At 63.0% G+C, this 26,912-nt stretch overlaps 1 protein-coding gene across 1 annotated transcript; it reads right to left on the reverse strand.

The window, feature by feature from the left end:
• Positions 1–1,348: 1,348 nt before the first annotated feature.
• On the reverse strand, positions 1,349–25,250 carry NPC1L1 (NPC1 like intracellular cholesterol transporter 1). Its single transcript, XM_074981572.1, has 19 exons — positions 25,197–25,250; positions 22,615–24,161; positions 13,240–13,340; positions 12,397–12,569; positions 12,037–12,165; positions 10,717–10,899; positions 10,223–10,337; positions 9,612–9,739; positions 9,338–9,475; positions 8,532–8,621; positions 7,796–7,986; positions 7,024–7,142; positions 5,756–5,882; positions 5,071–5,126; positions 4,487–4,637; positions 3,561–3,792; positions 2,690–2,803; positions 2,325–2,487; positions 1,349–1,658 (listed from the first exon to the last, which is right to left on the reverse strand). Exons 1-19 carry the CDS (start codon positions 25,248–25,250, stop codon positions 1,492–1,494), a joined length of 3,978 nt encoding a protein of 1,325 aa, XP_074837673.1. The 3' UTR covers positions 1,349–1,491.
• Positions 25,251–26,912: the final 1,662 nt, after the last annotated feature.

Raw genomic sequence — 26,912 nt, forward strand, 5'->3', positions numbered from 1 at the left:
GGGCAGGGGAGCAAGCCCTGTGCATAGCTCTTTCATTGAAGAAGTGGGTGCGCTTTATGAGCTTTCCCCAGGGAAAACTTTTACAGGGAGTAAGATGGTTTATTTGGGGTTTTGGCAGCATTCTCTGTGAGCTGAGCCCTTGCACAGCCGCCCAGGAAAGACTCAGGTGATGCCCAGCTGAATAGCCGACCCCTCACAGCTGGCACGTTGGTGCACATTCACACATGCCTGGGGGCACATAAAACTTATTCTGCCCCTGGATGAAAAAAGTTAGCGGGAATGTGGCTTTGGTCCCATTCGGAGGTTGGTTTCCTGCAGGGGGCCAGTAACCCCGACTCTGCGCCCTGCCTGGGGGAGAGCAGAGGGGCGGGCCCAGCAGGACAGGATGGCAGGAAACCCCACAGAGGAAGCAGTTGGGCGTCCGTGGCATCTACAATACACCAGTGGACAACCTCACCTCCAGGGGACTGCTGTGATTCAACCTGTCACAGCTGGCCTCCGTGCTGCCAGCGATCACTTGCAGGATCACGAACGAGGAACTTCCCCCCCCAGCGCCCAACTGGTCAGACGCTTAGTCACAGTGGCGCTGGGGTGGGCGTGTTAAGCACACCCTAGTGCTTGGTGATGGCACAGAGAATTCATTGGAGATGTCCAGCCCATGTGCCTTTCCCCAGCTCAGGGACCTGCGCGGAGGGCTACCGCTTTCCCCTGCAGGACGGGGAGCAGATCGCCTCTAGGCATCATCCGGGCTTGTTGCCCCTGGCTGAATCCTGCCCTCTCAGGGGCCTCAGGCATTAGCCACACTCCGTCTCCCAGCCGGAGCTCAGTCTGCGTAACTGGCTGAAAACTCCTCATCTGGGCAGCCACGGAGGTCAGACAGGATCTTCCAAGGGGCCTTTTGGGCTCAAGAGTCGACTAAACGGTCCCATCCTTGACCGCTTTGGCACCGAAAAGCAGCTGCCTCTGGGGTGGAGCACAGCTGCCCTGCTGCAGCCTGCCCCGAGGGGGCGGCGAGGGAGATTAAAGGCACACCCAGGCAGACTGGTCAGAGAGGTTTAAATACAGTTCAGGTAGCAATTGTCTTGTAAACATGGAGAGGTGGGTGCCCTCCAGGCACAGGGCCGGAAGGGGCCTGGGATGAAACCAGCCCTCCCAGCCTCCCGGGGATCAGACCCGCTGGCCCCCCAGCTGGGTCCAGCCTAGGGACTGACAAGTCGGGGGGGGCGGGGGGGGAGCCAGTGCAGGGGCCCGAACGGCCGGGCGTCTGCCCTGAGTGTAAGGAGAGCGCCCCCCGGTGCCGAGGGGAGCCACGTGGGGCAGTGCTAGCACCCCCTGGTTCAGAGTGGGGTCCCCATCCTCCAAGCGGCCTGGCTGGGTCCCTCAGAGGAGGGGGAAGGCTCTGAGGGTGCAAAGGCAACCCCGAGGCCCACCGAGCGGGAGAGGAGCCCCCCCCGGTAGCAGCAGCAGCTCAGAGCCCTGCGGCTCTGCCCCTCAGAGTCTGTCAGAGGCCACGGTGGGGTTCTTGGGCGGCGGGGCCTTGCTCGGCTCCTCCTTGGCCTGGAAGTCGGGGTTCTCCACCGCCAGGCTGTCCTCGGGGCTCCTCTTCTGCGCCGGCTGGGGGGCGGCGGCCAGGGCCACGGAGGGGCTGGTGCTGGGCCCTAGGGCACAGGAGGGGCAGGTTAGAGCGGGAGGTGGCGGGGGGGGCAGGCAGTGGGGCAGGTTGGGGAGCCAGGATGGGGCAGGGCGTAAGGCAGGGGGAGCTGGGCTGGGACTGGCAGGCAGGTGGCCGTGCAGGGGGGTGGGAATGAGGGGCTGGCGCTGAAGTCGCTGAGCAGCAGGGCAGGAAGAGCAGGCGGGTGCTGGGGGCAGGCAAGTGGGCATGGGGCAGGGGCAGGAAGGAGGGCAGGGGGCGGGTGCTGGGGGCAGGCAAGTGGGCATGGGGCAGGGGCAGGTGGGTGGGCATGGGGCAGGGGCAGGAAGGAGGGCAGGGGGCGGGTGCTGGGGGCAGGCAAGTGGGCATGGGACAGGGGCAGGCAGGAGGGCAGGGGGCGGGTGCTGGGGGCAGGCAAGGGGGCATGGGGCAGGGGCAGGCAGGGGGGGCAGGAGCGGGTGCGGGGGGCAGAGGGGCGGGTGGGTGCCGGGGGCAGACAGGTGGGCATGGGGCACAGGCAGGTAGGGGGGGCAGAAGGCAGGCGCGGGGGACAGGCAGGGGGCAGGGGCAGGGGCAGGCAGGCAGGTGCGGGGGGCAGGGGCGGGTGGGTGCCAGGGGCAGACGGTTGGGCATGGGGCAGGGGCAGACGGGGGGCAGAGGGGCAGGCGGGCACCGAAGTAGCTGAGCAGCGCGGGCAGGAAGACCAGGCCATGCGCCAGGCCCAGCAGCGTGATGAGGAGGTTGAGGCGGAAGAAGAAGATCTGGATGAGCTGCGCCTTGGCGAACGCCAGCACCACGATGCCTGGCAGGTTGGTCATGGCCACGCCGGCGAAGACCTGCGGGGAGGGGTCGGTCAGCCCCGGCCCCTCCTGCCTCCCGCCCCTGCCCTGGGCTCCGCTCAACCCGGCCCACGAGCTGCACCCTCCAGGCCTGGGCAGGGGACACCGGGCCCCGGGGAGCATGAGATGGGGCAGTGCCCCCCCCCCGTGGGCCCCAAGAGCCATGGGGCAGCCCCCCGCCCCGCCCCGCCCCACTCACCGCGCTCCCCATGTTAACGGTGGCCTCGCGGGCTTTCTCCAGCCGCGTGGGCTGGGTGCTGACGGCGAAGGCGCGGGTCAGGTGGGACACGAACTCCACAGAGATGCCCACGGCCTGGGGGTGCAGGGCGGTTACTGCAGGCAGGGCCAGGGCAGGCTCAGGCCGCCCCCAGCCCATGCGTGGGGCCACAGCCTCGCCCAGGGGCTGCGCCGGCTGGGCCCTGAGCGCCCCTTGCAGTGCTGAATCCAGCAGCTGCCCCTGCCGCCCGCCTGTGCCAGGCCCCGGGGCATCACCCCTCCGTCTCCCACCCCCCTGTGCCAGGCCCCGGGGCATCACCCCTCCGTCTCCCACCCCCCTGTGCCAGGCCCCGGGGCATCACCCCCTCCCCCTCCCGCCCCCCTGTGCCAGGCCCCGGGGCATCACCCCCTCCCCCTCCCGCCCCCCTGTGCCAGGCCCCGGGGCATCACCCCTCCCCCTCCCACCCGCCTGTGCCAGGCCCCAGGGCATCACCCCCTCCCCCTCCCGCCCCCCTGTGCCAGGCCCCAGGGCATCACCCCTCCCCCTCCCGCCCCCCTGTGCCAGGCCCCAGGGCATCACCCCTCCCCCTCCCGCCCCCCTGTGCCAGGCCCCAGGGCATCACCCCTCCCCCTCCCGCCCCCCTGTGCCAGGCCCCAGGGCATCACCCCTCCCCCTCCCGCCCCCCTGTGCCAGGCCCCAGGGCATCACCCCCTCCCCCTCCCACCCGCCTGTGCCAGGCCCCAGGGCATCACCCCTCCGTCTCCCACCCGCCTGTGCCAGGCCCCAGGGCATCGCAGCCTTCCCTGGAGGTGGAGGCCGGGTGCCCAGGGGTGGGGCAGGGGCCGTCACGCACCGTGACCAGGTTGATAAGGGAGATGGCGTTGTAGCTGATGCCCCACAGGGTCATGGCCCCGACGGTGTCCACCAGGATCATGACGATGACGAGCAGGTTGATGAGGCCGGAGCGCAGGTCCATGCCCAGCAGCAGGCAGCACACGACGAAGGTGGGTGCCAGGCACACGCCCAGGTTGATGAGCCCCTCGCTGACGATGGTGAGGTACTGCTCGTAGTACACGTCGGTCACCCTGGGGCCGGCCCGGGCCGGGAGCGACTCAGTGGCTGGACGGCCCCCTGGGACCTGCCCCCCCGCCGGGGACGCGCCCCCTGTGTCCTCACCCCCGCCGGGGACACGCCCCCTGTGTCCTCACCCCCGCCTGGGACGTGCCCCTGTGCCCTCACCCCCGCCTGGGACATGCCCCCTGGAACCTGCCCCCCGCCTGGGACACACCCCTGGGACCTGCCCCCCCGCCGGGGACACGCCCCCTGTGCCCTCACCCCCACCTGGGACATGCCCCCTGGAACCTGCCCCCCGCCGGGGACACGCCCCCTGTGCCCTCACCCCCGCCTGGGACACGCCCCCTGGGAGCTGCCCCCCCGCCGGGGACACGCCCCCTGTGCCCTCACCCCCGCCTGGGACATGCCCCCTGGAACCTGCCCCCCGCCGGGGACACGCCCCCTGTGCCCTCACCCCCGCCTGGGACATGCCCCCTGGAACCTGCCCCCCGCCGGGGACACGCCCCCTGTGCCCTCACCCCCGCCTGGGACACGCCCCCTGGGACCTGCTGTGCCCTCACCCCCGCCTGGGACGTGCCCCCTGGGACCTGCCCCCTCCTGGGACGTGCCCCTGTGTCCCCCTCACCCTGCTTGGGCCACAGCTCCTGGCTTACGAGCGCTGCTCTCCCGAGCGCCCCGCGCCAGCCCCATGGCCCCCGCCCTTACGTGTAGGGGAAGACGCGGAAGCCGGGGTCGGTGCCTGGCACCTGCTGCAGGGAGCGGGTGATGTTGGCTGCCAGCTCCCGGGCCACCCGCAAGGCCGCCGTGTACTCCTGGGAGTTGGTGAGGGGCGTGTGGTAGGCCATGAACCGCGAGGCTGGGGGGAGGGCAGGTCAGTCCTCTGCCCCTCGCCCGGAGGGCAGAGCTCCCCCACAGATCCCTCCCCCGCTGTGCCCTCCCGGCACCCCTCCCCCGTCAGCTGGGACCCCTCCCTGCCCTGCCCTCCTGGTACCCTTCCCCCTTGGGCTGGCGCCCCTTCCCCACTCTGCCCTCCTGGCACCCCTCCCCCATGGCCTGGGACCCCCACCCCCGCTGTGCCCTCCTGGCACCCCTCCCCCCCTCAGTCTGGCACCTCTCCCCCACTCTGTCCCCCTGGCGCCCCTCCACCATGGCCTGGGACCCCTCCCCTGCTCTGCCCTCCTGGCGCCCCTCCTCCACGGGCTGGGGGCCCCCCCACCCCCACTCTTCCCTCCCGGTGTCCCTCCCCAGTGGGCTGGGACCCCTCCCACCAGCTCGCTGTGGGCACGTACCCTGGATCTCGCCATCCGGACCCAGCTTCACAGAGGTGTCGTACGCCCCCAGGCCCCTGGGCGGGGACAGGAGGGGGCAGGTGAGAGCAGGGAGGGGCTGGGGTGACCCCCCACTGCACAGAAACCTCCCCCGTCTGCTGAGAGCCTGATCCAACTCTAGGGCAGAGGGCACCCTGCCTTGCCCAGGTGGGGCGGATTGGATGCCAGGTGGCGGCTTGGGGCTGCGAGTCCAGCCCAGCCAGGCAGGGACGGGCACTGCCAGTGCGTCTCCCCGCAGCCCCCAGGCAGCAGCTGCTCAGGGTAGAGCACCCCTGGAAACGCCACGTCCCCTTTGGCTGGGCCAGAGCCCAGGGGGTCTGCCCCTGCCCTGCCCCTGCCCACCCCACAGGGCATCCGCCAGTGCTGCCTTGGCAGGGCGGTGTCTGTCTGTCTGTCTGTGCCTGGCCAGCAGGGGGCGGTGTCTGTCTGTCTGTCTGACATCTGGCCAGCAGAGGGCGGTGTCTGTCTGTCTGTCTGTGCCTGGCCAGCAGGGGGCGGTGCCTGTCTGTCTGTCTGTCTGCGCCTAGCCAGCAGGGGGCTGTGTCTGTCTGTCTGCGCCTGGCCAGCAGGAGGCGCTGTGTGGTGTCACAGGGCTCTCCCACGCCCCCCAGCCACTCCGGCGCCAGGCCCTGCCCCCCACACTTACCCCTTGGGGCAGTTGAGGTTCGGCATGTCCTGCAGGAACCAGGGCAGGAAGCGGTTGAACTCTGCCACCGAGGGCCGAATGACCTCGCTCATTTTCCTGATGCAGTTCAGGGGGCAGATGGCCGTGGCTGCGGGGAGGGAGGCTGGCGCGGTGAGGGGGCTGCAGGGTAAGAGTGCCCCACCCCCTCCCATGCTGTCGGGGGGCCTAAGCCCCATCCGCCCCCCTCCCCTGGTGCAGTCAGTCCCAGGGCCAGTGGGGAGGAACTCAGAGCAGGGCCCTGTTCAGGCTGGGCCAGGCGGGGAGTTCTCCAGGGCATGCCGTGCTGTGCCGTGCTGGGCAGCGAGTTCCCCAGACTGTGCCGTGCTGTGCCGTGCTGGGCAGCGAGTTCCCCCGACTGTGCCGTGCTGTGTCGGGCAGGGAGTTCCCCAGACTGTGCCGGGCTGTGCCGGGCAGGGAGCTCGACTGTGCCGGGCCGTGCTGGGCACGGATCTCCCCAGACTGTGCCGTGCTGTGCCGGGCAGAAAGCTCCCCAGACTGTGCCGTGCCGTGCCGGGCAGGGAGCTCCACACACTGTGCCGTGCCGTGCCGGGCAGGGAGCTCCACACACTGTGCCGGGCCGTGCCCAGCAGGGAGCTCCCCAGACTGTGCCGGGCCGTGCCCAGCAGGGAGCTCCCCAGACTGTGCTGGGCCGTGCCGGGCAGGGAGCTCCCCAGACTGTGCCGGGCCGTGCCGGGCAGGGAGCTCCCCAGACTGTGCCGGGCCATGCTGTGCTGGGCATTCCCCAGGCTGTGCCAGGCCGTGCGGGGCAGGGAGTACCACAGGCTGGGTCGGGCCGGGCAGGTGGCTGCCTGTGCAGGGTGAGTTGTGGGCCCAGCCATGCCCCTTACCAGGCTTCCCCTCCCGCCCCCTGCCCCCCACTCCAGCCCCCTCGGCATGCACTGAGAACTCAGCGTGCCTGGCAACAGCTGGCAAACCCACTCTCTGATTTCATCCCAGCCCCGCCGCCACGGGCAGACTCCATTCACGGTGCCAGGCGCACAGGGGCCCTCTGAGCCAGGCATGGCCAGGCCAGGGTGGTCCTGCCACACCGAGGGGGCAGGCCCCCTTCGCCAGCCTGGCCCCCCACAACTGCCCTGCCCCACAGGGGCTCCGGCCCAGCTCCGACCGCTCTCTGCAGTGACCACACGCCCAGCATGCCAGCCCAGAAGAGTGGCACAGCGCCACGCACTGGGCAGTGCCAGGCGCCCCCCACCCCAGGTGAGACCTACTGTTGGTGGAGGGGCAGAACTGGTCGCTGCCTGCTTTGATGCGGCAGCACCGCGACAGCGGGTGCAGCCAGTCGATGAAGTCGTCCACCCAGGAGGAGGCGGGGATGGCCAGGTAGGAACTGCACAGGCAGAGGGGCAGCTGGTTATCTGCCAGGCAGCGGGGGGAGCTCGCTACAGGCCGGGCAGTAGCGCAGGGCAGGGGGCCAGGAAGGGAAGCGCACGGCCCTGCCAGGCAGGGACAGAGCTGGGCTGGAGGCGGGCGCCGGGGTCAGATCATGCCCTTGGGCCGAGCCTCTCGCCTTTGTTCTGACCCAACAAATCAGCACAGCTGGGCACCCAGGGGAGGCCTGGAGCAGGGGGCTGGGGGCAGGGGCAGTGGGGGGGGGCAGGGGCCCGGCGGCGCTGGGGGGCAGGGGCCTGGCGGCGCCGGGGGGCAGGGGCAGTGGGGGTGACAGGGACAGGGGCCCGGCGGCACTGGGGGGCAGGGGCCTGGCGGCGCCGGGGGGCAGGGGCAGTGGGGGTGACAGGGGCAGGGGCCCAGCGGCACTGGGGGGCAGGGGCCTGGCGGCGCCGGGGCAGTGGGGGGGGGCAGGGGCCCGGCGGCGCCGGGGGGCAGGGGCAGTGGGGGGGCAGGGGCCCGGCGGCGCTGGGGGGCAGGGGCAGTGGGGGGGCAGGGGCCCGGCGGCGCTGGGGGGCAGGGGCAGTGGAGGTGACAGGGGCCCGGCGGCGCTGGGGGGCAGGGGCAGTGGGGGGGCAGGGGCCCAGCACTCACAGCTCAGGGAACTGCGTGGCGTACTGGATTTTCTGGGTGAGGGAGTCGTTGCGGCAGCCGGCACTGGAGCAGATGCCGTCCATGCCGGCGGCAGTGGAGAAGTTGTAGCCGCCGGTGGTGACGAAGTAGGTGGGCAGCCCCACCATGAGGTACTGGTTGAGGTACTGGAAATACTTCACCATGTAGGAGTCCTGGGGGGCACCGCAGGGCCGTCAGGCCGGCTCCCCGTGCCCGCCAGGGACCCCCGCCCTGGGGCGCCCCCGGGCAACCCCAGGGCACAGCCTGGAGGGCAGCCAGCTGCACCCCTGTGGCACCACGCCAGCTCCCCTCTGCCCCTGCGCCAGCTGTGCCCGCTGCGGCTGGCTCGTCTCCCCCCCAGTGGCTCCCCGACCGGGGGGGCACTGCCAGGGCAGGGCCTGCCCTCCCTCCCAGGCACCCCCAGCCTGGTACCACGCCGGGGTGATGCCAGGCCCAGAGCTCCTGCCAACCTCCTGCCCCAGGCTAGGTGGCACCTTTGAGCAGGAGACAGAGCGACGGCAGGTCTGTGGGGCACCCCACGCCTCCCCCAGCCTCTGCCCCACCCACAGGCGCTGGGGACGGCGGCCAGAACCCAGCCAGGCACTGCCAGCATGGCCTGCGGCTGCCCCACCACCCCAGGCCGGCCAGGCCAGGAGGGGCCCCTGGCGCCCTGTGCAGCCGGCGGGGCCCAGCTAACTTGGGGATCAGGGGAGCTCACCTTGGGCATTGCCAGCTGCTGATCCAGCCCCACGGGCACCTGTAGGGCCAGGTAGAGCCCGGCGCAGAACAGGAAGAGGAAAAGCACCATCTGGCGGGAGGCGGACACCAGGGTGAGGACATCTCTGCTGCCCCCCGCACCCCCATCTCCAGGCCCTGCCCCCGCCCGGCCCAGCAGCAGCTCAGCCCTGAGTCCGGGACACCCCCGGCGCTGCTGCAGTCAGTGCTAATGCAGGGCGTGCCTCAGTTTCCCTGTGTGCTGCCCCAGTGCCCTGGCGGTGGCCATCGGCTGGGGGACTGCAACAGGCAGGTGGGGCGGCCCAGCTGCTGTGGGTCGGCCATGGCCAGCGCCCTTTGGCACCTGAGCCTCAGGTGGGGCGCTCTGGGCAGTGGGGGGGGGGCCAGGGCTTCCCCCAGGATGGGCTTGGCCAAATCCCGGATGTCTGTGCCAACAGGCGCAGGTCGAGGCTGCCACGCCCGGGCCTCCTCCGCGTCCCCGGTAGAGCCCGGCAAAGGCGGCCACAGGCTGCCACGTTCCCGGACGTTTAAACTGAATTTGGAAGCCAGGCACGTCACCCTCGCACGGACGTGCCGGGGGGCCAAGCGAGGGCTCTCCCGACAGCGCTGCGGGGTCACAGCCGGGGGACGCGCTGCCCGGGGGCGCTGCGGGGTCACAGCCGGGGGACGCGGGACAGACGCGCTGGATGTGACGGGTGGGACCCTGGTCTGGGCTGTCCGTAACCGTCTCTAAGCAATTCGCTCGGCGGTGCCCCCCGACCTCTGTACCGCCCCCAGCCCCTCACTCACCACCAGGGCCCTGACGACGCCGTTGAGCAGGACGGGGGTGTAGAGGCGCAGCATGAAGGGGCGCAGCAGCCCCCCGCTCCGGGCCGGGCACCCAGCCTTGCTCAGGCGGTGGCAGCAGCAGATGTCGAGGCGGGAGGCCTGGGGGAAAGGGGCATCGGTGGCAGGCGGCTGCAGGGCAGAGCCCCGTCCCTGCAGCCCCAGCCCCGGCCGGCCCGTGGGCATCCGGCTCTGCCCGCGCGGTGCAGCCGGGGACCGGCCCCCGCGGGTGCCCCACCTCCTGCCGGCGGGCGTCGAGCGAGACCAGCGCCACGAACATGGACATCTGCAGCAGGAAGTCGAAGAGCACGGCCAGGGCGGCGCTGAGGGCGAAGGTGCGAACGGCCGGCATGCGGCTCAGGGCACCTGCGGGCACACGAGTGTCTGCAGCCGGATCCCTGTGCCCGGGGCACGGGCTCCCCGGCCCCCAGCCTGCCCCATGGCTCTCACCAGCCCCCGCCCTGCCCCACGGCTCTCACCCAGCTCACCCCTCCCGGGCTCCCCAGCCCTGCCCCACGGCTCTCCCCCGCCCCCGCCCTGCCCCACATACTCCCCGGCCCCCACCCTGCCCCATGGCTCTCACCCCTCCCGGGCTCCCCAGCCCTGCCCCACGGCTCTCACCCAGCTCACCCCTCCCGGGCTCCCCAGCCCTGCCCCACGGCTCTCCCCGGCCCCCACCCTGCCTCACAGCTCTCACCTAGCTCACCCCTCCTGGGCTCCCCAGCCCTGCCCCACAGCTCTCCCCGGCCCCTGCCCTGCCCCACGGCTCTCACCCAGCTCACCCCTCCCGGGCTCCCCAGCCCTGCCCCACAGCTCTCCCTGACCCCCGCCCTGCCCCACGGCTCTCACCCAGAAAGAAGCAGGTCATCTCAGAGAAGCTGCACAGGAGCATGCTGGGTGCCACAGAGCCCAGCACCCGCCCGATGTGCTCCTCCCGCCGCTCGCCCGGCTCCCGCTCTGAGCGCTGCAAGGCACCGGCCGGGTGAGGGGCTGGGCGGTGTCCCCCACCCCCCGCCAGGGCCCTGATCCGCTCGGGATGTGTCCGCTGGAGATGGGCCAAATGGCACCAGCCCTCCTGCCAGGGGCTCCCGCGGGCGGGCGATGCCCTGAGCCGGTGTGTGCCGCTCGGCGGCCGTGCCGGGGGTGCAAGTGCGGTGAGAGGCATTGGCTCTGCTGGGTTCGGGGGCCGGGCTGGGACTGGGGGGGCTGGGCTGGGCAGCTGTTGGGGGGCAGACATGGGCGCCGGAGGGGGCCGGGTGGGGCAGAGGTGGGACAGGAGTGGGCGCCGGAGGGGGCCGGGCGGGGCAGAGGTGGGGCAGCCGTGGGCGCCGGAGGGGGCTCACCTGGTACTCCAGCACGAAGATGAAGATGTTGTCGGCGCCCACGGCCAGCACGAGGAAGGGCACCACCTCGAGGATGATGAGGGAGGAGGGCAGCCCCAGGTAGGCGTAGAAGCCCATGGAGGAGAACACGGCCCCCAGCACCACCAGGATACCCCCCAGGCCCAGCGTCACCTTGGAGTCCACCTGCAGGGGCAGTGGGTGGGGTGAGAGGTCCCTGGGCAGTGGGGGGCGGGGGTGAGAGGTCCCTGGGCAGTGGGGGGGTGAGAGGTCCCTGGGCAGTGGGGGGCGGGGGTGAGAGGTCCCTGGGGTGCCTCTAGCATGATATGGGGTTGGGGGGAGATGCTGCAGAGATGCCTTAACGCTGGCAGGAAGGGGGGAGAGGAGCTCAGTGGGGGAGTGGCCAGTACATGGCCAGCTGGTGGGGGGCTCTCCCCTGGTGCTCAGCACCGGCTATGGGGCTGGGCAGTGGGGCAGTGCCAGGGGGTGCAGGGTCTATGGGGGCTCTCCCCTGGCGCTCAGCACTGGCTACGGGGCTGGGCAGTGGGGCAGTGCTGGGGGTGTAGGGTCTATGGGGGAATCTCCCCTGGCGCTCAGCACTGGCTATGGGGCTGGGCAGTGGGGCAGTGCCAGGGGGTGCAGGGTCTATGGGGGAATCTCCCCTGGCGCTCAGCACTGGCTATGGGGCTGGGCAGTGGGGCAGTGCTGGGGGTGCAGGGTCTATGGGGGAATCTCCTCTGGCGCCCAGCACTGGCTATGGGGCTGGGCAGTGGGGCAGTGCCAGGGGGTGCAGGGTCTATGGGGGAATCTCCCCTGGTGCTCAGCACTGGCTATGGGGCTGGGCAGTGGGGCAGTGCCGGGGGTGCAGGGTCTATGGGGGAATCTCCCCTGGCGCTCAGCACTGGCTATGGGGCTGGGCAGTGGGGCAGTGCCAGGGGGTGCAGGGTCTATGGGGGAATCTCCCCTGGCGCTCAGCACTGGCTATGGGGCTGGGCAGTGGGGCAGTGCCAGGGGGTGCAGGGTCTATGGGGGAATCTCCCCTGGTGCTCAGCACTGGCTATGGGGCTGGGCAGTGGGGCGGGGGATCTCAGAGCTGGCCCAGGGGCATGGGGTACATGCTGGAGGGCCCCCCCCCCGGATCCCTTCTCCAGGACCTGCTCAGCCTGGGGGTGCCAGGGACGGGTGAGAGCCAGGGGTGCCCAGCCTGGCCAGTAGATGGGCACTGCCCTCTGGCACAGAGTCACCCCCGGCTGGCCCAACAGGCTCAGAGCACCCCCGGCCCCCCTAGCCCAGTGCCCGGTGGACGCCGCCCCTGCCCCGTACCAGGACGCGCCTCCAGCTGGTGTACTCGCCCAGCGCCAGCGCGATGTACAGGAAGATCACCAGGTAGCTGATGGCGAAGATGGGGATGTCCTCGGCCGTGGTGCGGTTGATCTCGTCCTCTAGGGAGCGCTGCGGGGGGCAGGGTTAGAGACGGGCAGCGCCTGCTTCCCGCTGCCACCACTGGAGGCAGGAGCTGTGCCCTGTGGGGCTGCCCCTTACCCCCCGGGGGGCAGGGCTGTGCCCCTAGCCCAGGTCTGGCATCAGGAAACACGCCAGGGCAGCACCCTCACCCCAGTTCTTCCCCTGGGCCCTGCCCCCGTGGGCGTGAGCGGTGCCAGGGCCGGGCCCTGCCCCCTGTACCTCGGCCATGTAGGCGATGGTGTAGCGGTTGGCATGTGCCCGCTGGAAGTCCTGCACCAGCTGCAGGAAGCGCTGCTCCCACAGCAGTGCCCACTCATAGCGCTGGTCGTCCCGTGGGTAGTTGTTCAGCGAGAAGGTCAGGATGAGCGCCTGGGCCTCCGAGTAATCCTCCCCTGGGGGCGGGGCAGCGTGCACCCGTGGGCGTGGGCATGGGCGCCCCATCCCCTCCTCCCGCCCGCCCGGCGCAAGGGCTGGTAAATATCCACCCCTGCTGGCTCCGGCTCAGAGGCCGCCAGCCTCAGCACCAGCAAGGAGCCCTTCCCCCCCGGCTGAGGGGCAGTGGGGGAGCCCCGGGCGGCCCAGCACAGGGGGTAGTTCTGCATCCAGCTTCATGGGCAGGTCGGGGGCCGGTGGGAGCCCCTTGAGCCGCCTTGGGACCGAGCGCTGGCACCTCCAAGGGCCACACGCAGCCCCGGCCCTGGGCTGTGGCCCCGAACGCCGAGGCCGGGGCGTCTCACGAGGATGCCATTGCTGCCAACCCCAGGAGCCCATCGGGGACGCCCCAGAGCAGAGCGGGAGGCACCTGGTCTCGGGCCCCTGCCTGGGCGGGCACCGCCAGCCATCGCACGCCGGGAGCGGATGCCGGTGGCCAGCTCCCTTCTGCCCCAGCAGCTACCCCAGTCTCCGGTCCCCCAGGGCTCAGCTCGGCCCGTTCTTTCGGCAGCCCCTCTCCTGGCCTGGCCACCTCCGGATCTCACGCTGTGCCACCAGCCGCGGGAGGAGCCGGCAGGGGCTGCCCGCCGAGCCGCCGGCTGGGTGCCTGCCTGGCGCTGGCCCTCGTACCTGTGTAGCCGCCCACGGCCAGGAAAGGGAAGACGGGCGCACCATAGTCGGCCATGCAGCTCAGCTGCAGGTTGGTGATGTCCTTGAAGGAGAGTGGCGAGCTGGGGAGACAGAGGGAGCGGGTGAGAGCAGGGCACCCGGCCTTCTGGTGCCACGGCCCGATTGGCTTTGCAGCTCTGGGCCTGTACCCCAGCTCTGGGCCCACAGCCCCCCATGCTCACCCCTTGCCACAGTGCCCATGTCTCCCTTTCTGCCCCGCCCGGACGGCAGAGCTCTGAGGGGGAGGATTCTGCCCCCCAGGTTCGCTGGCAGCGCTTCCTGAGCTCCTGTAGTGCCCAGCAGCTTGCCCAGGTCACACTCGGCTGCAGCAGAGCCCAGCGGTGACGTGTGCTGGCAGGTGGCACCTTTGTTCCCTGGGAAGCAGGACAGAGGGGGAAGAGGGGCTTGGCCAGGTTGAGCTGGAGTTAGCCTGGGCCGGAGGAGAGGAACAAAGGAGGGGACAAGGCCCTGGCTTGGGGGTTCCCCTCGGGCCTGCGCTCCCCAAGATGGATTGGACTGACTGTCTCTGCCGGTTGTATCGACACCTCAGCACTGCGCTGGTCCCTGTGTGGCGACCCTGGATAGCAATATTGAATAGTAACAGAGAGGAAGCCGTGCTAGTCTGCACACTATCAAAACAAAAAGCAGTCAAGTAGCACTTTAACGACTAGCAAAATAGTTTATTAGGCGAGCTCACCTAACAAACTATTTTGCTAGTCGTTAAAGTGCTACTTGACTGCTTTTTGTCTGGATAGCAATGCATCTTTCAGTGGAAACTGCATGACTCTGCATCTCCCTGTATCACCCTCCATCTTTTCAGCAGACCCCGGACTTTGGGTTGCTCTTTCCATTTGGTGTTTCATACTCCTTTGTACCTTTGTGTTACCCCAGATTGTATTTAAAACTCCATTTTAACTTTGTGTTTGCCTGTAAACCTGGGGCGGCCTGGGTGGGAGCGGGTGTGTGTGTGACGGCCACCTGGAAGTGTGAATGCGGATGCTCAGAGACCGAGAAGTCCTGTGGCGCCTTATAGATTAACAGTCTATAAGGTCCCACAGGATTTCGTGTTTTTGAAGATGCAGAGTAACTTGGCTCCCCCCAATGCTTAGAGGAGGTACCCTCTGGAGCCAGCTTGTCTGGACAAAAAGGACTTGGTGGCTGAAGAAGAATGAGAACTGGATTCTCCAGCAGTGACCCACCTGGAAAGGAAGATGAAGTCCCTCTCGAGGTCCCTTCCAGTTCTAGCATTCTCGGCTTCTATGATAACTATTTGCTAAAAGCCCTATGGGACAACTCTGTTCATAACAGAAAGAGTTACACCTTATGTAAAAACGTATGGCTCATACTGTGGAAGTTTAACTGAGAAAGGAAAGCGCTTTTTCCTGTGACGTATGTCAAATCTCTTGCAGAAGGGGTATTTTCAAAAAAGCAAGCAAAACATGCTGCTTAATTAAAATCTTTACGGCTCTGAGAAGGAGCCAAATAAACCTCACTTTCCTTTTCAAATCACTATGCGTTGTGAAATCACTACCCATAAGCAGCGCAACAAAGGGTTGCAAAGAAGGAATATCCCTGGTCAGCAAAAAAAACGAAAAACAAAAAGTTGATCCTGAGAATCAAAGGGGAAAAGCGAATTCTAAGTTGAAAAAAACCCCTGTATGCACAGGGCTAAAATCTAACCACAAATACAAAAGGGGGGGCTGCTTCTATGAATAAACCCCTTACTTTTATTTAATTCACCCCCAAAGTTAAAATAACCTGGTTAAATTTAAACTTATGTGAAGATTTCAAGAGGGTATTGAACACACCGGCTTCAATAATAAATTGTCTAAATAACTGCTATGGTATAGCAAAATATTTACAAACACCCACTCGTTAAAAAAAATCTAATGCTAATAATACTGTTTAACACTGAAATATGTTTAATGTTCATAAGTAACCCTGTAACAAAATGCAATGTATATGACTTGGTGAAAGAAAAGCCTTTGAGCGTGTTAACAATGGTAACTGAAAACACCCCCATAATAAAAAGGGCAGGGTGAGGGGCTAACCCCGGGGTCTTTCCTTCTACTCTAATAAATCATGTTTTAGTCTTTAAAGTGTTACCTGACTGTTTTTTATAGTCATAATGCTTCTCAGTTACCTGCAAATAAACTCAAAGATTAGTACAACAGAGAAACTATTACAAATATAATCTGCTGTATGAAAAGGAAACAGAGATACACCACCTAAAGAATTTTGAATGATTGACCAGTGGGATAACTCACCCTAAACCAACTTAAAAAGTAAAAACCACAAAAACCTCGCCTGCCCACAGGACAAAAACAAATACGTCCTCTAAATCAGCAAAGACATTTGTACTGCCAAAGGAGTATTTTAAGATATAATCTTCCATGCCCAGAAGGGGCAGAAAAATATTACGTTTGTCTTTCAGAAAGTCAAAAGAAGCTGATAGTATGTAAACTAGCATGGCTGTCTCTCTGTTACTAACACACGCTGAAGAGCAACCCAGAATACCAGCAGAGAGGTGTCCGAGTTAGTCTGTATCTTCGAGAACAACAAGAAGTCTGTGACACCTCATAGACCAACAGAAATTTTGGAGCACTCCTGCATCCGACGAAAGCTTTGCCCAGGAAAGTCCTACTCGAAACTCTGTTAATTTATAAGGTGCCACAGGACTTCTTGTCGTTCTGGAATACCATGGATCAGCTGGTGCAACACAACTTGTGCTCTATAAGTTTCGTGTTTTGCCTGTGCTGTGGTGGTTGGCTTATTGCTAGCATTGCTGGGCATTGTGTCGAATATGTTCGTTCTCTGCTGGTTATTTAGCATAACTGAGCTGTGCTATGATAAAAGGAGTTATTTGTGCTGTCAAATCATCCTCTGTTGCATGGCAAAGTCCGTTCATCCTGGCAAAAGATATTCGTTTTGGTTCAGCGGTATAATTGGATTTAGCCAACTAAATCAGCCAACTAATCATGAGCTTTCGTGGGGAAAGACCCTGCTTTGCCAGATGCATGAATCTATAAGGTGCCATAGGACTTCTTGTTGTTCTCAAAGATACAGGCGAGCTCGGCCACCTCTCTGACTCACAGTTTGGTAATTTACATCAGGTGTGTAAAGGGTGCTCTTCCAGCGCTCAAGGCTATTTTGTTTCACCCACATTGTGTTAGGATTATCCTAAATCTGCCCTGTGGGATTGTGTTGCATAAGCTGTTGGATGAAAACCCCGAACAGAAGTCCCGAATCAATACACGGCCCGAAAGCAAATACCTGACATTTAAATGAGACTCACTCAAGAATTGTTCCTGAGGGGTCAAGGAGGGGACACGCTGCAACCCTGGGTAGCAATGTACCTTTTACTGGAAACTTTGTCTTGCTCTGTATCTTTGTATCACCCTGTATCATAAGAACTAAGAACAGCCATACCGGGTCAGACAAAAGGGCCATCCAACCCAGGAGCCTGTCTGCCGACAGCGGCCAATGCCAGGTGCCCCAGAGGGGGTGGACTGAAGACAATGATCAAGCGATCTGTCTCCTGCTGTCCATCTCCAGCCTCTGACAATCAGAGGCCAGGGACACCATTCCTGCTCTTGGCTAATAGCCTGTTATGGACCTAACCTCCATGAATTCATCCAGCTCTTTCTTAAATTCTGTTACAATCCCAGCCTTCCGGCGAGGAGTTCCCCAGGTTAACTATGTGCTGAGTGAAGAACTTTCTTTTATTAGTTTTAAACCTGCTACCCATTAATTTCATTTCGTGTCCTCTAGTTCTCGTATTATGGGCACAAGTAAATAACTTCTCCTTATTCACCCTCTCCACACCTGTCATAATTTTATATACCTCTATCGTGCCCCCACTCAGCCTCCTCTTTTCTAAACTGAAAAGTCCCAATCTTTTTAGCCTCTCCTCAGACGGGACCTGTTCCAAGCCCCTAATCATTCTAGCTGCCCTTTTCTGAACCTTTTCCAGTGCCAGGATATCTTTTTTTAGGTGAGGAGACCACATCTGTTCACAGTATCCAAGATGTGGGCGTACCATAGATTTATATAGGGGCAGGAAAATACTCCTGGTCTTATTTTCTGTCCCTTTTTAAATAATACCTAACATCCTACTTGCCTTTTTGACTGCCTCTGCACACTGCATGGATGTTTTCAAGGAACTCCCCACGATAACACCAAGATCTTCCTGATTAGTTACAGCTAAATTAGCCCCCATCGTATTGTAAGTGTAGTTGAATAGACCACAGACTTTTGTAGTACTCTTTAGATTTGTGATTTTATACTGCTTTGTATTACCTTTTACATTGGTTATTTTATATTCATAGACACTTTCTGCTGGATTCCATATTGCATTCACTTTAGCTTTGCATTTGTCTGTGTGAGCGGTGTGTGTGAGGTGCACCTGGACGTGTGAATGTGGATGCTTAGAGACCACCAAGGAGTCCTGTGGCACCTTATAGTCTAACAGATATTTTGGAGCATGAGCTTTCTTGGGCAAAGACCCGCTTCGGCAGATTCGTCTTTGCCCACGAAAGCTCATGCTCCAAAATATCTGTTAGTCTATGTGATGGGGTTCGGGGTCCCCCTGGCTCTGCACCCGTCTGCAGGCAGGAGTGACACTCACTCAGCAGGAGAGCAGCAGGTTTATTAGCCGACAGCACACAGCGTCGTACAGAGGAGTCAGTGCCCCCTCCTTGGTCTCTCTCTCTCTCCGCCCAAACTCGCTGCTTCCCAACTCCCAGTTCCCATTCAAACGCCTCAGGCTCCATCTCCTCCTTTGCCTCCAGTACAAAGGTGTTACCTGGTCATCAAGGTTACCCTCAGCAGGAGACCCACACCCTCTGTGAGCCACTCACACACACATAGGTATCCCTCACTCCATCACAGTCTACAAGGTGCCACAGGACTTCTTGTTGGTCTCGAAGATACAGACTAACTTGGCTCCCCCCTGATGCTTAGAGAGGTACCTCTGGAGCCCGCTTGTCTGGACAACAAAGGCTTGGTGGCTGAAGAAGCATGAGAACTGGATTCTCCAGCAGTGACCCACCTGGAGAGGAAGATGAATGACAGCAGAAAGGGATCTAGGGGTCAGAGTGGACCACAAGCTAAATATGAGTCAACAGTGTGATGCTGTTGCAAAAAACCAAACATGATTCTGGGCTGCATTAACAGGTGTGCTGTGAACAAGACACGAGAAGTCATTCTTCCGCTCTACTCTGCGCTGGTCAGGCCTCAGCTGGAGTATTGTGTCCAGTTCTGGGCACCGCAGTTCAAGAAAGATGTGGAGAAATTAGAGAGGGTCCAGAGAAGAGCAACAAGAATGATTAAAGGTCTAGAGAATGTGACCTATGAAGAAAGGTTGAGAGAATTGGTCTTGTTTAGTTTGGAAAAGAGAAGACTGAGGGGGGACATGAGAGCGGTTTTCAGGTATCTAAAAGGGAGTCATAAGGAGGAAGGAGAAAACTTGTTCTTTCTGGCCTCTGAGAATAGAACAAGAGGCAACGGGCTTGAACTGCAGCAAGGGAGGTTTAGGTTGGACATTAGGAAAAAGTTCCTAACTGTCAGGGTGGTCAAACAGTGGAATAAATTGCCAAGGGAGGTTGTGGAATCTCCATGGCTGGAGATATTTAAGAGCAGGTTAGATAGATGTCTATCAGGGATGGTCTAGACAGTACTTGGTCCTGCCATTGGGGCAGGGGGCTGGACTCGATGGCCTCTCGAGGTCCCTTCCAGTCCTAGTGTTCTATGATTCTATGAAGTCCCGTCTGTAGGTGATGAGTCACACAGAAACCTGGGGCAGGGGGAAAAAGATCAAACACACCTGCCACTGACTGGTGACTCAGTGCCTGGGGTAGTGGGACAGAACCAGGACTACAACAAGAAGTCCTGTGGCACGTCACAGATGAGCAGAACCAGCACTATGGACTAAGAGCTATAGAAGATGTGCGCCCCCACGACACCGTTGGGTTCCTCTTGTCTTGTCAACATCGGAGCATCGATCCGGATCAACAGAACCTGGCTCCACCCGCACCTCTAATCCATCTGGCCAATGGATTAGACCGAGCAACCTTTGGTAACTATAAGCAACCACAGGACGAACCTTTCCTTGCAGCAAAGCCCGCTGCCAGCTTTGTCCACATATCTTCTCTGGAAAAACCTAACCAGGTTACTCACAGAATCACGGGCACTTTCTCATGCTCCTTTACTAACATCACATCTGCCATCATGTGCCAACGATGCCCAGATGCTTTGTATATTGGACAGACTTCTAACTCCCTTAGACAAAGGGTCAACGAGCACAAAACAGACATCAAAACACTCCAGATCCACAAACCAGTTAGTCAACATTTTAATGGAATGGGGCATTCTGTCAATGACCTCAAGGTATGTGTGTTACTGAAAAAGAACTTTCGCACCATTCTTCAAAGAGAAACAGCTGAGCTGGCTTTTATATTCAAATTCGGCACATTAACACGTGGTTTAAACCAGGACGGGAACTTTCTGAGTCACTATAGGGGCTCGTCTGCATACTTGGCTTCATCTAATTCTTGACTCCCCCCACCACCCCTCCACTCTCTGATTTGCTCACCTTGATTATCTTTTTCTGATTTGTCAACCTTGATTACTGTTTTTGGTTCTCTGTGCCTTAAATATTGAGTCTGTTCTGGTCTGGCTATGGGCTGAAGAAGTGGGGCTGTCCCACGATAGCTCATCACCTAATAAATTACTTTGTTAGTCTTTAAAGTGCTACTTGACTACTATTTTGTTTTGATAGCACATAGACTAGCAGGGCTCCCTCTCTGTTACTAATCAACATGTTTATCAAAGGACTTTGTAATTCTGGACGGTCGCTGTGGTTGCCCGTAATAAGCCTTGTAACTTCCCACCAGAGAAGAAGCGTTCCAAACCTACTCCGGGGTATGGAAAGGGAAACTGAGGCACCCACCTGTTTTGCTTACATGGCTAAGCGGCAAGGATCACACACCATGGCTACGTCTACACGTGCAGCCAACATCGAAATAGCTTATTTCGATGTGGCGACATCAAAATAGTCTATTTCGATGAATAACGTCTACACGTCCTCCAGGGCCGGCAACGTCGATGTTCAACTTCGACGTTGCTCAGCCCAACATCGAAATAGGCACAGCGAGGGAACGTCTACACGTCAAAGTAGCACACATCGAAATAGGGATGCCAGGCACAGCTGCAGACAGGGTCACAGGGCGGACTCAACAGCAAGCCGCTCCCTTAAAGGGCCCCTCCCAGACACAGTTGCACTAAACAACACAAGATACACAGAGCTGACAACTGGTTGCAGACCCTGTGCCTGCAGCATAGATCCCCAGCTGCCGCAGAAGCAGCCAGAAGCCCTGGGCCAAGGGCTGCTGCCCACGGTGACCATAGAGCCCTGCAGGGGCTGGAGAGAGAGCATCTCTCAACCCCCCAGCTGATGGCCGCCATGGAGGACCCAGCAATTTCGACGTTGCGGGATGCGGATCGTCTACACGGTCCCTACTTCGACGTTGAACGTTGAAGTAGGGCGCTATTCCGATCCCCTCATGAGGTTAGCGACTTCGACGTCTCGCCGCCTAACGTCGAAGTTGGTGCCGCTACTTCGAAGTAGCGTGCACGTGTAGACGCAGCTCATGGGAGACATTTGTAGGTACATTTACCAGCTAGCGACTGCATCCCAGTCATTTTCCAGGGCCTGCATGGGTAAATTCACTCTTTCATGCAGCTCTGGGGCGGTGTGAGGGGTGAGAGCCAGGAGGCAAAAGCAGATCCCATCCACTATTGCTCCAACTGTGCATTGTTTGGAATTGGTAGCAGGACATACTCAGCCTGTGACTGCATCTCTGAAGCTTGTGTAGGACAAGCGAGGTTTTCCTGAGCCATTCCTACTGAGCATTGGCACTTCTAATATTGGATTACAATATGGAGTGACCCAGAGCGAAGCGTGGGAAAGCCTGTGATGCATTCAGGGATGTAACTGGAGCCCTTTCCTGCACCGAGTTTGCCTGGGGGGTGTCACGTGACTGGACTTTTATATTGGACGTAGAAGTCATTTTGTGTGTCCCTTGTATCTCCTGGCCCCAAACAGTGTGCCGGGGGGCGTGTGAGGTGTCCAGCAAAAGCTGAGGGAGCCCTGAATTGACGTGCGCTACTGGTGGGTCTGGGTTGTCTTTCTTGGCAGAGCTACAGATTTTAGCTCTGCAGCTGTATTGGGAAGGTTTCGGTGCTAAGAGCACCCAGTGGGAGGTGGGTTTCCGCCCTAGCCGGGGTCCTGGACTGAGACAAAGGAACAGACACATCTCAGAGAGTTGGGACTGTCTCCTGGGATTCATGCAATGGCGGTTTGCTGCAGCAGCTCGCCTGGGGCAGATGACCCTGACTCTCAAATGCCTGACGGGAAGGAGAAATGGCTTTATAATAATGAGGTGGACCTAGCAGCATCCATCCTGGACTTGATTTGGCTTCTTTTGTCCTGTTCCCACTCCACGGATCCATGTCCCAGCACACTGACCCAGCTGGCCAGATCTCCAGTAACTCAGACCATGCAACCTGGAATCACACCCCTTACGGGATTGATTTTCAAAGCCTTTCAAGAATCAGCGTAGAACATCTCTGGCTGCATCCCGAGCTGGAATCAATGCATGTAAAGTATGGCTCTAACCCTTTTCCTCTCTCACCCTGGTCTTTCAACCCTTGTCACGAAATCTTTAGATGTTTAGATCTGAAGGATTTGGGTTAGATCCAGGGTATATTGACCAGGGACTGGGGCTGGACCCTTTGAGGCCCAGGGGAACCTCTGTGGAGTTGGTGAAAGAGGTTTTTAAGAACCTCTCACCTGAGTCAGGGGTGTCGGTCTGGGGTGATGCAGCAGCTGGGAAATCTGGGGGCTTGCTCGTGTGTTGTCTGGCTGGCCAGTGGGGCTGGCAGAGGTGCTGTGGAGGCTGGCTGGGTTTGCCTCAGTGAGAAGGAAACCCCAGCCTGGTCTGTAAGTGGCCGGATTTAAGCAAAGACACCCTGGCTTTGTTCTCTCAGCTGTGCCCAGAAACCTCATCCTATTACAGTGCCTCAGTTTCCCTGGGCACAGCAGGGCTGGGGGTCCCAGGGCTGGGTTGGCAGGGGCTGTGGGTGGGAGTGATGGGCACCAGCAGGGCTGGGGGGCCCAGGGCTGGGCTGACAGGGCCTGTGCGTGGCAGTGAAGGGCACCAGCAGGGCTGGGCTGCTGCCTGGGAGTGAGGGGCATTGGCAGAGATGTGTGGGGAAGGCGCACGGCTCCCACGCACCCCCCCAGCTGCCCCGTGCCGAGGGAGGCCTGGCACTTACTTGACGCAGTAGAGGAAATGGTCTCTCCAGTCCACCGTGCCTGCCTGGCCGCCGTGCGTCTGGCTGGCCGTCATCTCCAGGAGGGTGCGGTTGTTCTGGAAGTACTGGAGCAGGCTGTTGACGCAGCAGTCGGTGGTGCCGGGGTTGCCGGGGTTGAGGGGGGCGTAGCAGACGTCCCCAAGCGTCACGTTCTTGCCGTCCTTCTCAGACCAGACCTCAATGTGCTGCAGCCGGGTCTGTAGCTCCAGAAGATCCAGCAGGACCTCCATGGAGAGGATCCCGCTGAAGTTCTTCCTGCCCAGGAGGAGGGAGTCGTAGGTGTAGCTGGGCCGACTCTTGGCCGTGAGGATCACCTGGTTGGTCCGGAAGAACGGCCCAAAGTGCTGGTCGTAGAAGTCCTTCTCCTGCCGGGCCTGGCTGTCGGGGGCAGACCAGAGCTCCACAGGGTCCGTGGTGAGCTTGACAAAGACCATCCCGCTGGAGAGCACCACCACCACCACGGCCGAGACCCCGATGACGGCGATCGGGTGGAAGGCCACCACGGTGCCCCATCGCCGGAAGACCTCCCCCAGCAGGTGGTGGGTGGCCCGGCTGAGCCTCTCCGAGCACGTCAGCCGGGCCGTGGCGCTCTGCTGCGCCTTGCCCCGGGCCTGCCTGGACCTGGCCACGCAGCGGCACGCCAGGAAGGCGCCAAAGAGCCCGGTGAGCAGGCAGAAGAGCAGGCAGGAGATGAAGAGAACGCCGTCCAGTCTGCCCACCCGGAAAGGAGGCGGCGGGGGCGCGGGGGCGGCGATCTGCGGACAAGACTCGGCACAGTCCAGGCAGGAGCAGGGCTCCCCGTTGGCGCTGACCGGCTCCCCGCAGCGCCAGGCGTTGCTGCTGAGGGGCACGATGCCGTCCCCGACGACGGCGTCGGGGGCCACCAGCTGGAAGTCGATGTCCAGCGGGGCCAGGCCGTTGTTGCTGTCTCCCTGGAAGTCCAGCCAGCGCTGGCTGTTGCAGAGGGTGGAGCCGTATTTGCCGCACATGGCGGCCACGGCGTAGGCGCCGGTGGAGGGGATGCGGACGCCCTTACAGGAGTCGTAGGAGAGGTCGGCGAAGGAGCGGTTGTAGAAGCACTGGTACTCCAGCACGGCCAGCTGGGGCCGGCCCTGCGCGTCGGTGCGGTTCAGGAACCGGGTGACGTTAGTGAAGAGGCTCTGGTTGGGGCTGCAGATGTTCTGGCAGTAGATGTTGGCGAAGTTCTCGGAGCAGGAGGGGCAGCGGGTCAAGACGGCCTGGGAGAGGGCCAGGCTGAGCTGAAGGGCCACCAGCTGTTTCTCGGTGCAGCAGGTGTAGGTGGTGTCGGGGCCGGTGTACAGCTGGGGGCACACCTCCTGCAGCTTGCTGAGAGCAGAGCCGCTCAGCAGCTGGGCCGGCGTGTTGGACAGGCAGGGCACCGGCGACTGCAGCAGGCTGACGTTGACCTCGGGGTTCTGCCCGCACTCGCCTCGGAAGGAGCAGAACCCGGCCCGGTGGATCTCTGTCAGCGCCGCCTCGGCCTGCACCCCGCGAGGGAGGGAGAGGGGTCAGCGGCTGTGGGGGGCCGGGAGTCACCAGGGATGAGCCCCTGCCCGCAGCCCCCGACCCCAACACCCGGGGACACCCCGTGGGAGAGAGACCCCCGCGACCTGACCCCAGCCCAGGGACACCCCAGTGGGAGACTGACTCCCAAGACGCAACTCCCAGCCCAGGGATGCCCCAGTGGGAGACAGACCCCCAGGACCTGACCCGCAGCCCAGGGATGCCCCAGTGGGAGACTGACCCCCAGGACCTGACCTGCAGCCCAGGGATGCCCCAGTGGGAGACTGACCCCCAGGACCTGACCTGCAGCCCAGGTACGCCCCAGTGGGAGACAGACCCTCAGGACCTGACCTGCAGCCCAGGGACACCCCAGTGGGAGACAGACCCCCAGGACCTGACCCGCAGCCCAGGGACACGAGGGCAGGGCCCAGTGCTGGCTGGGGCCCCTCGCTTGTCAGTGCCCATGTGCCATTCCCAGCCTGCCACTGACTGGTTCCACCCCCAGCACTTTAGCAACCCAATGTTCCTCTCCCGGTCTGCCCAAGCAGTCCCAGGGACTGGGCATCCCTCAGCTATGGGGCAGGGCAGCCATGTGCCATCCCCACAGTGCCCCCTCGGTGTGGGGAGAGGCTGATCTGCTCCCAGGCATCCTGGGCCAGCCGGGCTGTGCTCACCCGCTGCCCACAGTTGACAGGCTCAGACCGGCCAGCCGGCAGCGTGGGGACCCCTCCACGCCGTCAAGCCACTGACTCTTGGCCAGCTGGGAGCCAGGGCCCCACCACCCTCCCTGCCTGCCCTGTCCTGCCTGGGGGCGCAGCCCAGCCTGCCCATTCCCTGCTCACCCCGGCAGCGCCCCAGACACACAAGATCGCCCCGGGCTGGGAAGAGACATGCCAGAGATGCCACTTCCCTGGGTGGCCTGGGAACCCACCAGCAGCTGCCCGGGATGGGAGTGCCAGCCCTGTGCCCCCCAGGCTGTGCCAAGCCAGCTGGCCAATGGGGTGCCCACACTCACTCACCAGGCCCAGGGTGGCGCCCAACAGTGCCAAGATGAGCAGGAAGGAACCCGACATCCTCGCTAGCCCCGAGCAGCCCCACGAGTCCCGACTGAGAGCATCTGCTGTCGCTCTCAGACGCCGCCTGGCCTGACGGCCGGGAAGCCAATCAAGCAGTGGTGCAGCCCTAAACCCCGGGGATCATTAACTCAGGGGCGGGCCCAATCCTGGCCCGTGCCAGGCACCAGGGTCGGGTTGCTCAAGCAGGGCTGTTTGTGCAATGGGTGGGAGGTGCCCGCTCTGCCCCCGGGCTGCTGCCAGAGCGACAGCGGTAGTAGGTTGTTATCCTCTGCATGGACCACCGCTAGAGCGGGCGACGGCTCACCCTGGCAGGCTCTGATGGGGGGCCAGACGGTGCTGCCCCATCCCCTCCGATTCCCCCTTAGCCCAGCCTGGAATCCCCCAGCCAGCCAGTTCCAAGCCCCCTCCAGCTCCAGGCCCCACAGCCAGCCAGTTCCAAGCCCCCTCCAGCCCCAGCCCCTCAGCCAGCCAGTCCCAGCCCCCCCCCCCAGCTCCAGGGCCCCCCAGCCTGCCAGTTCCAACCCCCCCCCAGCCATCTCCAGCATCCCCCAAGCAGCCCCAGGGCCCCCCCAGCCAGCCAGCTCCAGGGATCCCCCAGCTCCAGGGATCCCCCACCCAGCCTGCCAGCCCAACACCCTCCAGCCACATCACATCCACCAGCACAGGGGCTCCTCGGCCAGCTGGCCCGGCCTCCGCACAGGCTGGTGACTCAAGCTCTGCCACCTCGTGCCCAGCCAGCAGCAGGACAGAGCCACGGCCCCCCCCAGGCACTGCTTTCTCCGCTCTTCGGCTCTACGGGGCCTGGACGCGCTCATCCCCCTGCCCCCAGGTGCCTACACCTCTGGGGTGCTGCAGGCTTGCACAGCAGGGGTAGCCGCACACAGGGGTCACTGGGTGCAGGGCAGAGCAACTCCTGACCCCCTCCCCAGCACTGGGGGCCAAGCTGCACAGGGGATCCCGGCTCCCTGCCCTCCGCCCGGCACTGCCCCACTCCCCGGACAGGCAGGCGCAGGGGGAGGCCTGCTCAGTGCAGCCAGAGTCTGCTGAAATTAGCAGCCCAACGCTAACAAAGGTGGGTGTGTTTTCAGGGCGGGGCAAGAGGCCCCTCCCAGCCAGCAAGGCGCCACCCAGGCCACTTGCCCCCACCGCCCCAAAGCGCGGGGCAGTTAGAACTTCTGCCCCCTGGGGGAAGCGGGTGGGGCTCGTTTTAACATGGACAAAACCCACGGTTTGGCCCCGCTCTGTGATGCAGCGGTGGGGGTGAGGCGGTTGTTTCCTGGTGCCCTGTAGCAACGGGAGGGGCACACGTGCCTCAGTTTCCCCGGGCACAGCACCGGTGCAGGGTGGGGAGGGGAGTTGGGTGGGAGGACGTCTCACACGCAGACAATGGGGCTCTAGGCTCTCGGTAACCCAGGCAGCCAGGTGACCCCTTTCTTCCCCGGGACACAGGCCAAAGGCGGGAGGAGGGGCCTGGTGGGTTGAACTGGAACTGGGCTGGGAGTGGGGCAGTCTGGGCTGGCTGGAGAGGGGGGCAGGGGCCCAGGGCCCGGCTCAGGGACCCCTCTGGGCCCCTCTCCCCAAGGCGGATGGTGCTGACGGCTTCTGGTCCCTGTGCTAAGTCTGTTCTGCACCATGTCCCCATGGCCTGAGAACCTCCTG

The sequence above is a fragment of the Carettochelys insculpta genome, chromosome 31, assembly GCF_033958435.1.
Source record: "Carettochelys insculpta isolate YL-2023 chromosome 31, ASM3395843v1, whole genome shotgun sequence".
In the NCBI taxonomy this organism is placed as follows: Eukaryota; Metazoa; Chordata; order Testudines; family Carettochelyidae; genus Carettochelys; species Carettochelys insculpta.

Coding starts and splice junctions, on each gene's coding strand:
- NPC1L1 (XM_074981572.1), bottom strand. CDS start 25,250: ATGTCGGGTTCCTTCCTGCTCATCTTGGCACTGTTGGGCGCCACCCTG. Junction 9,740..10,222: donor GATGACCTGCTTCTTTCTGG/GTGAGAGCCGTG, acceptor GTGTGCCCGCAG/GTGCCCTGAGCCGCATGCCG. Junction 4,638..5,070: donor TCCGGATGGCGAGATCCAGG/GTACGTGCCCAC, acceptor CCCTCCCCCCAG/CCTCGCGGTTCATGGCCTAC.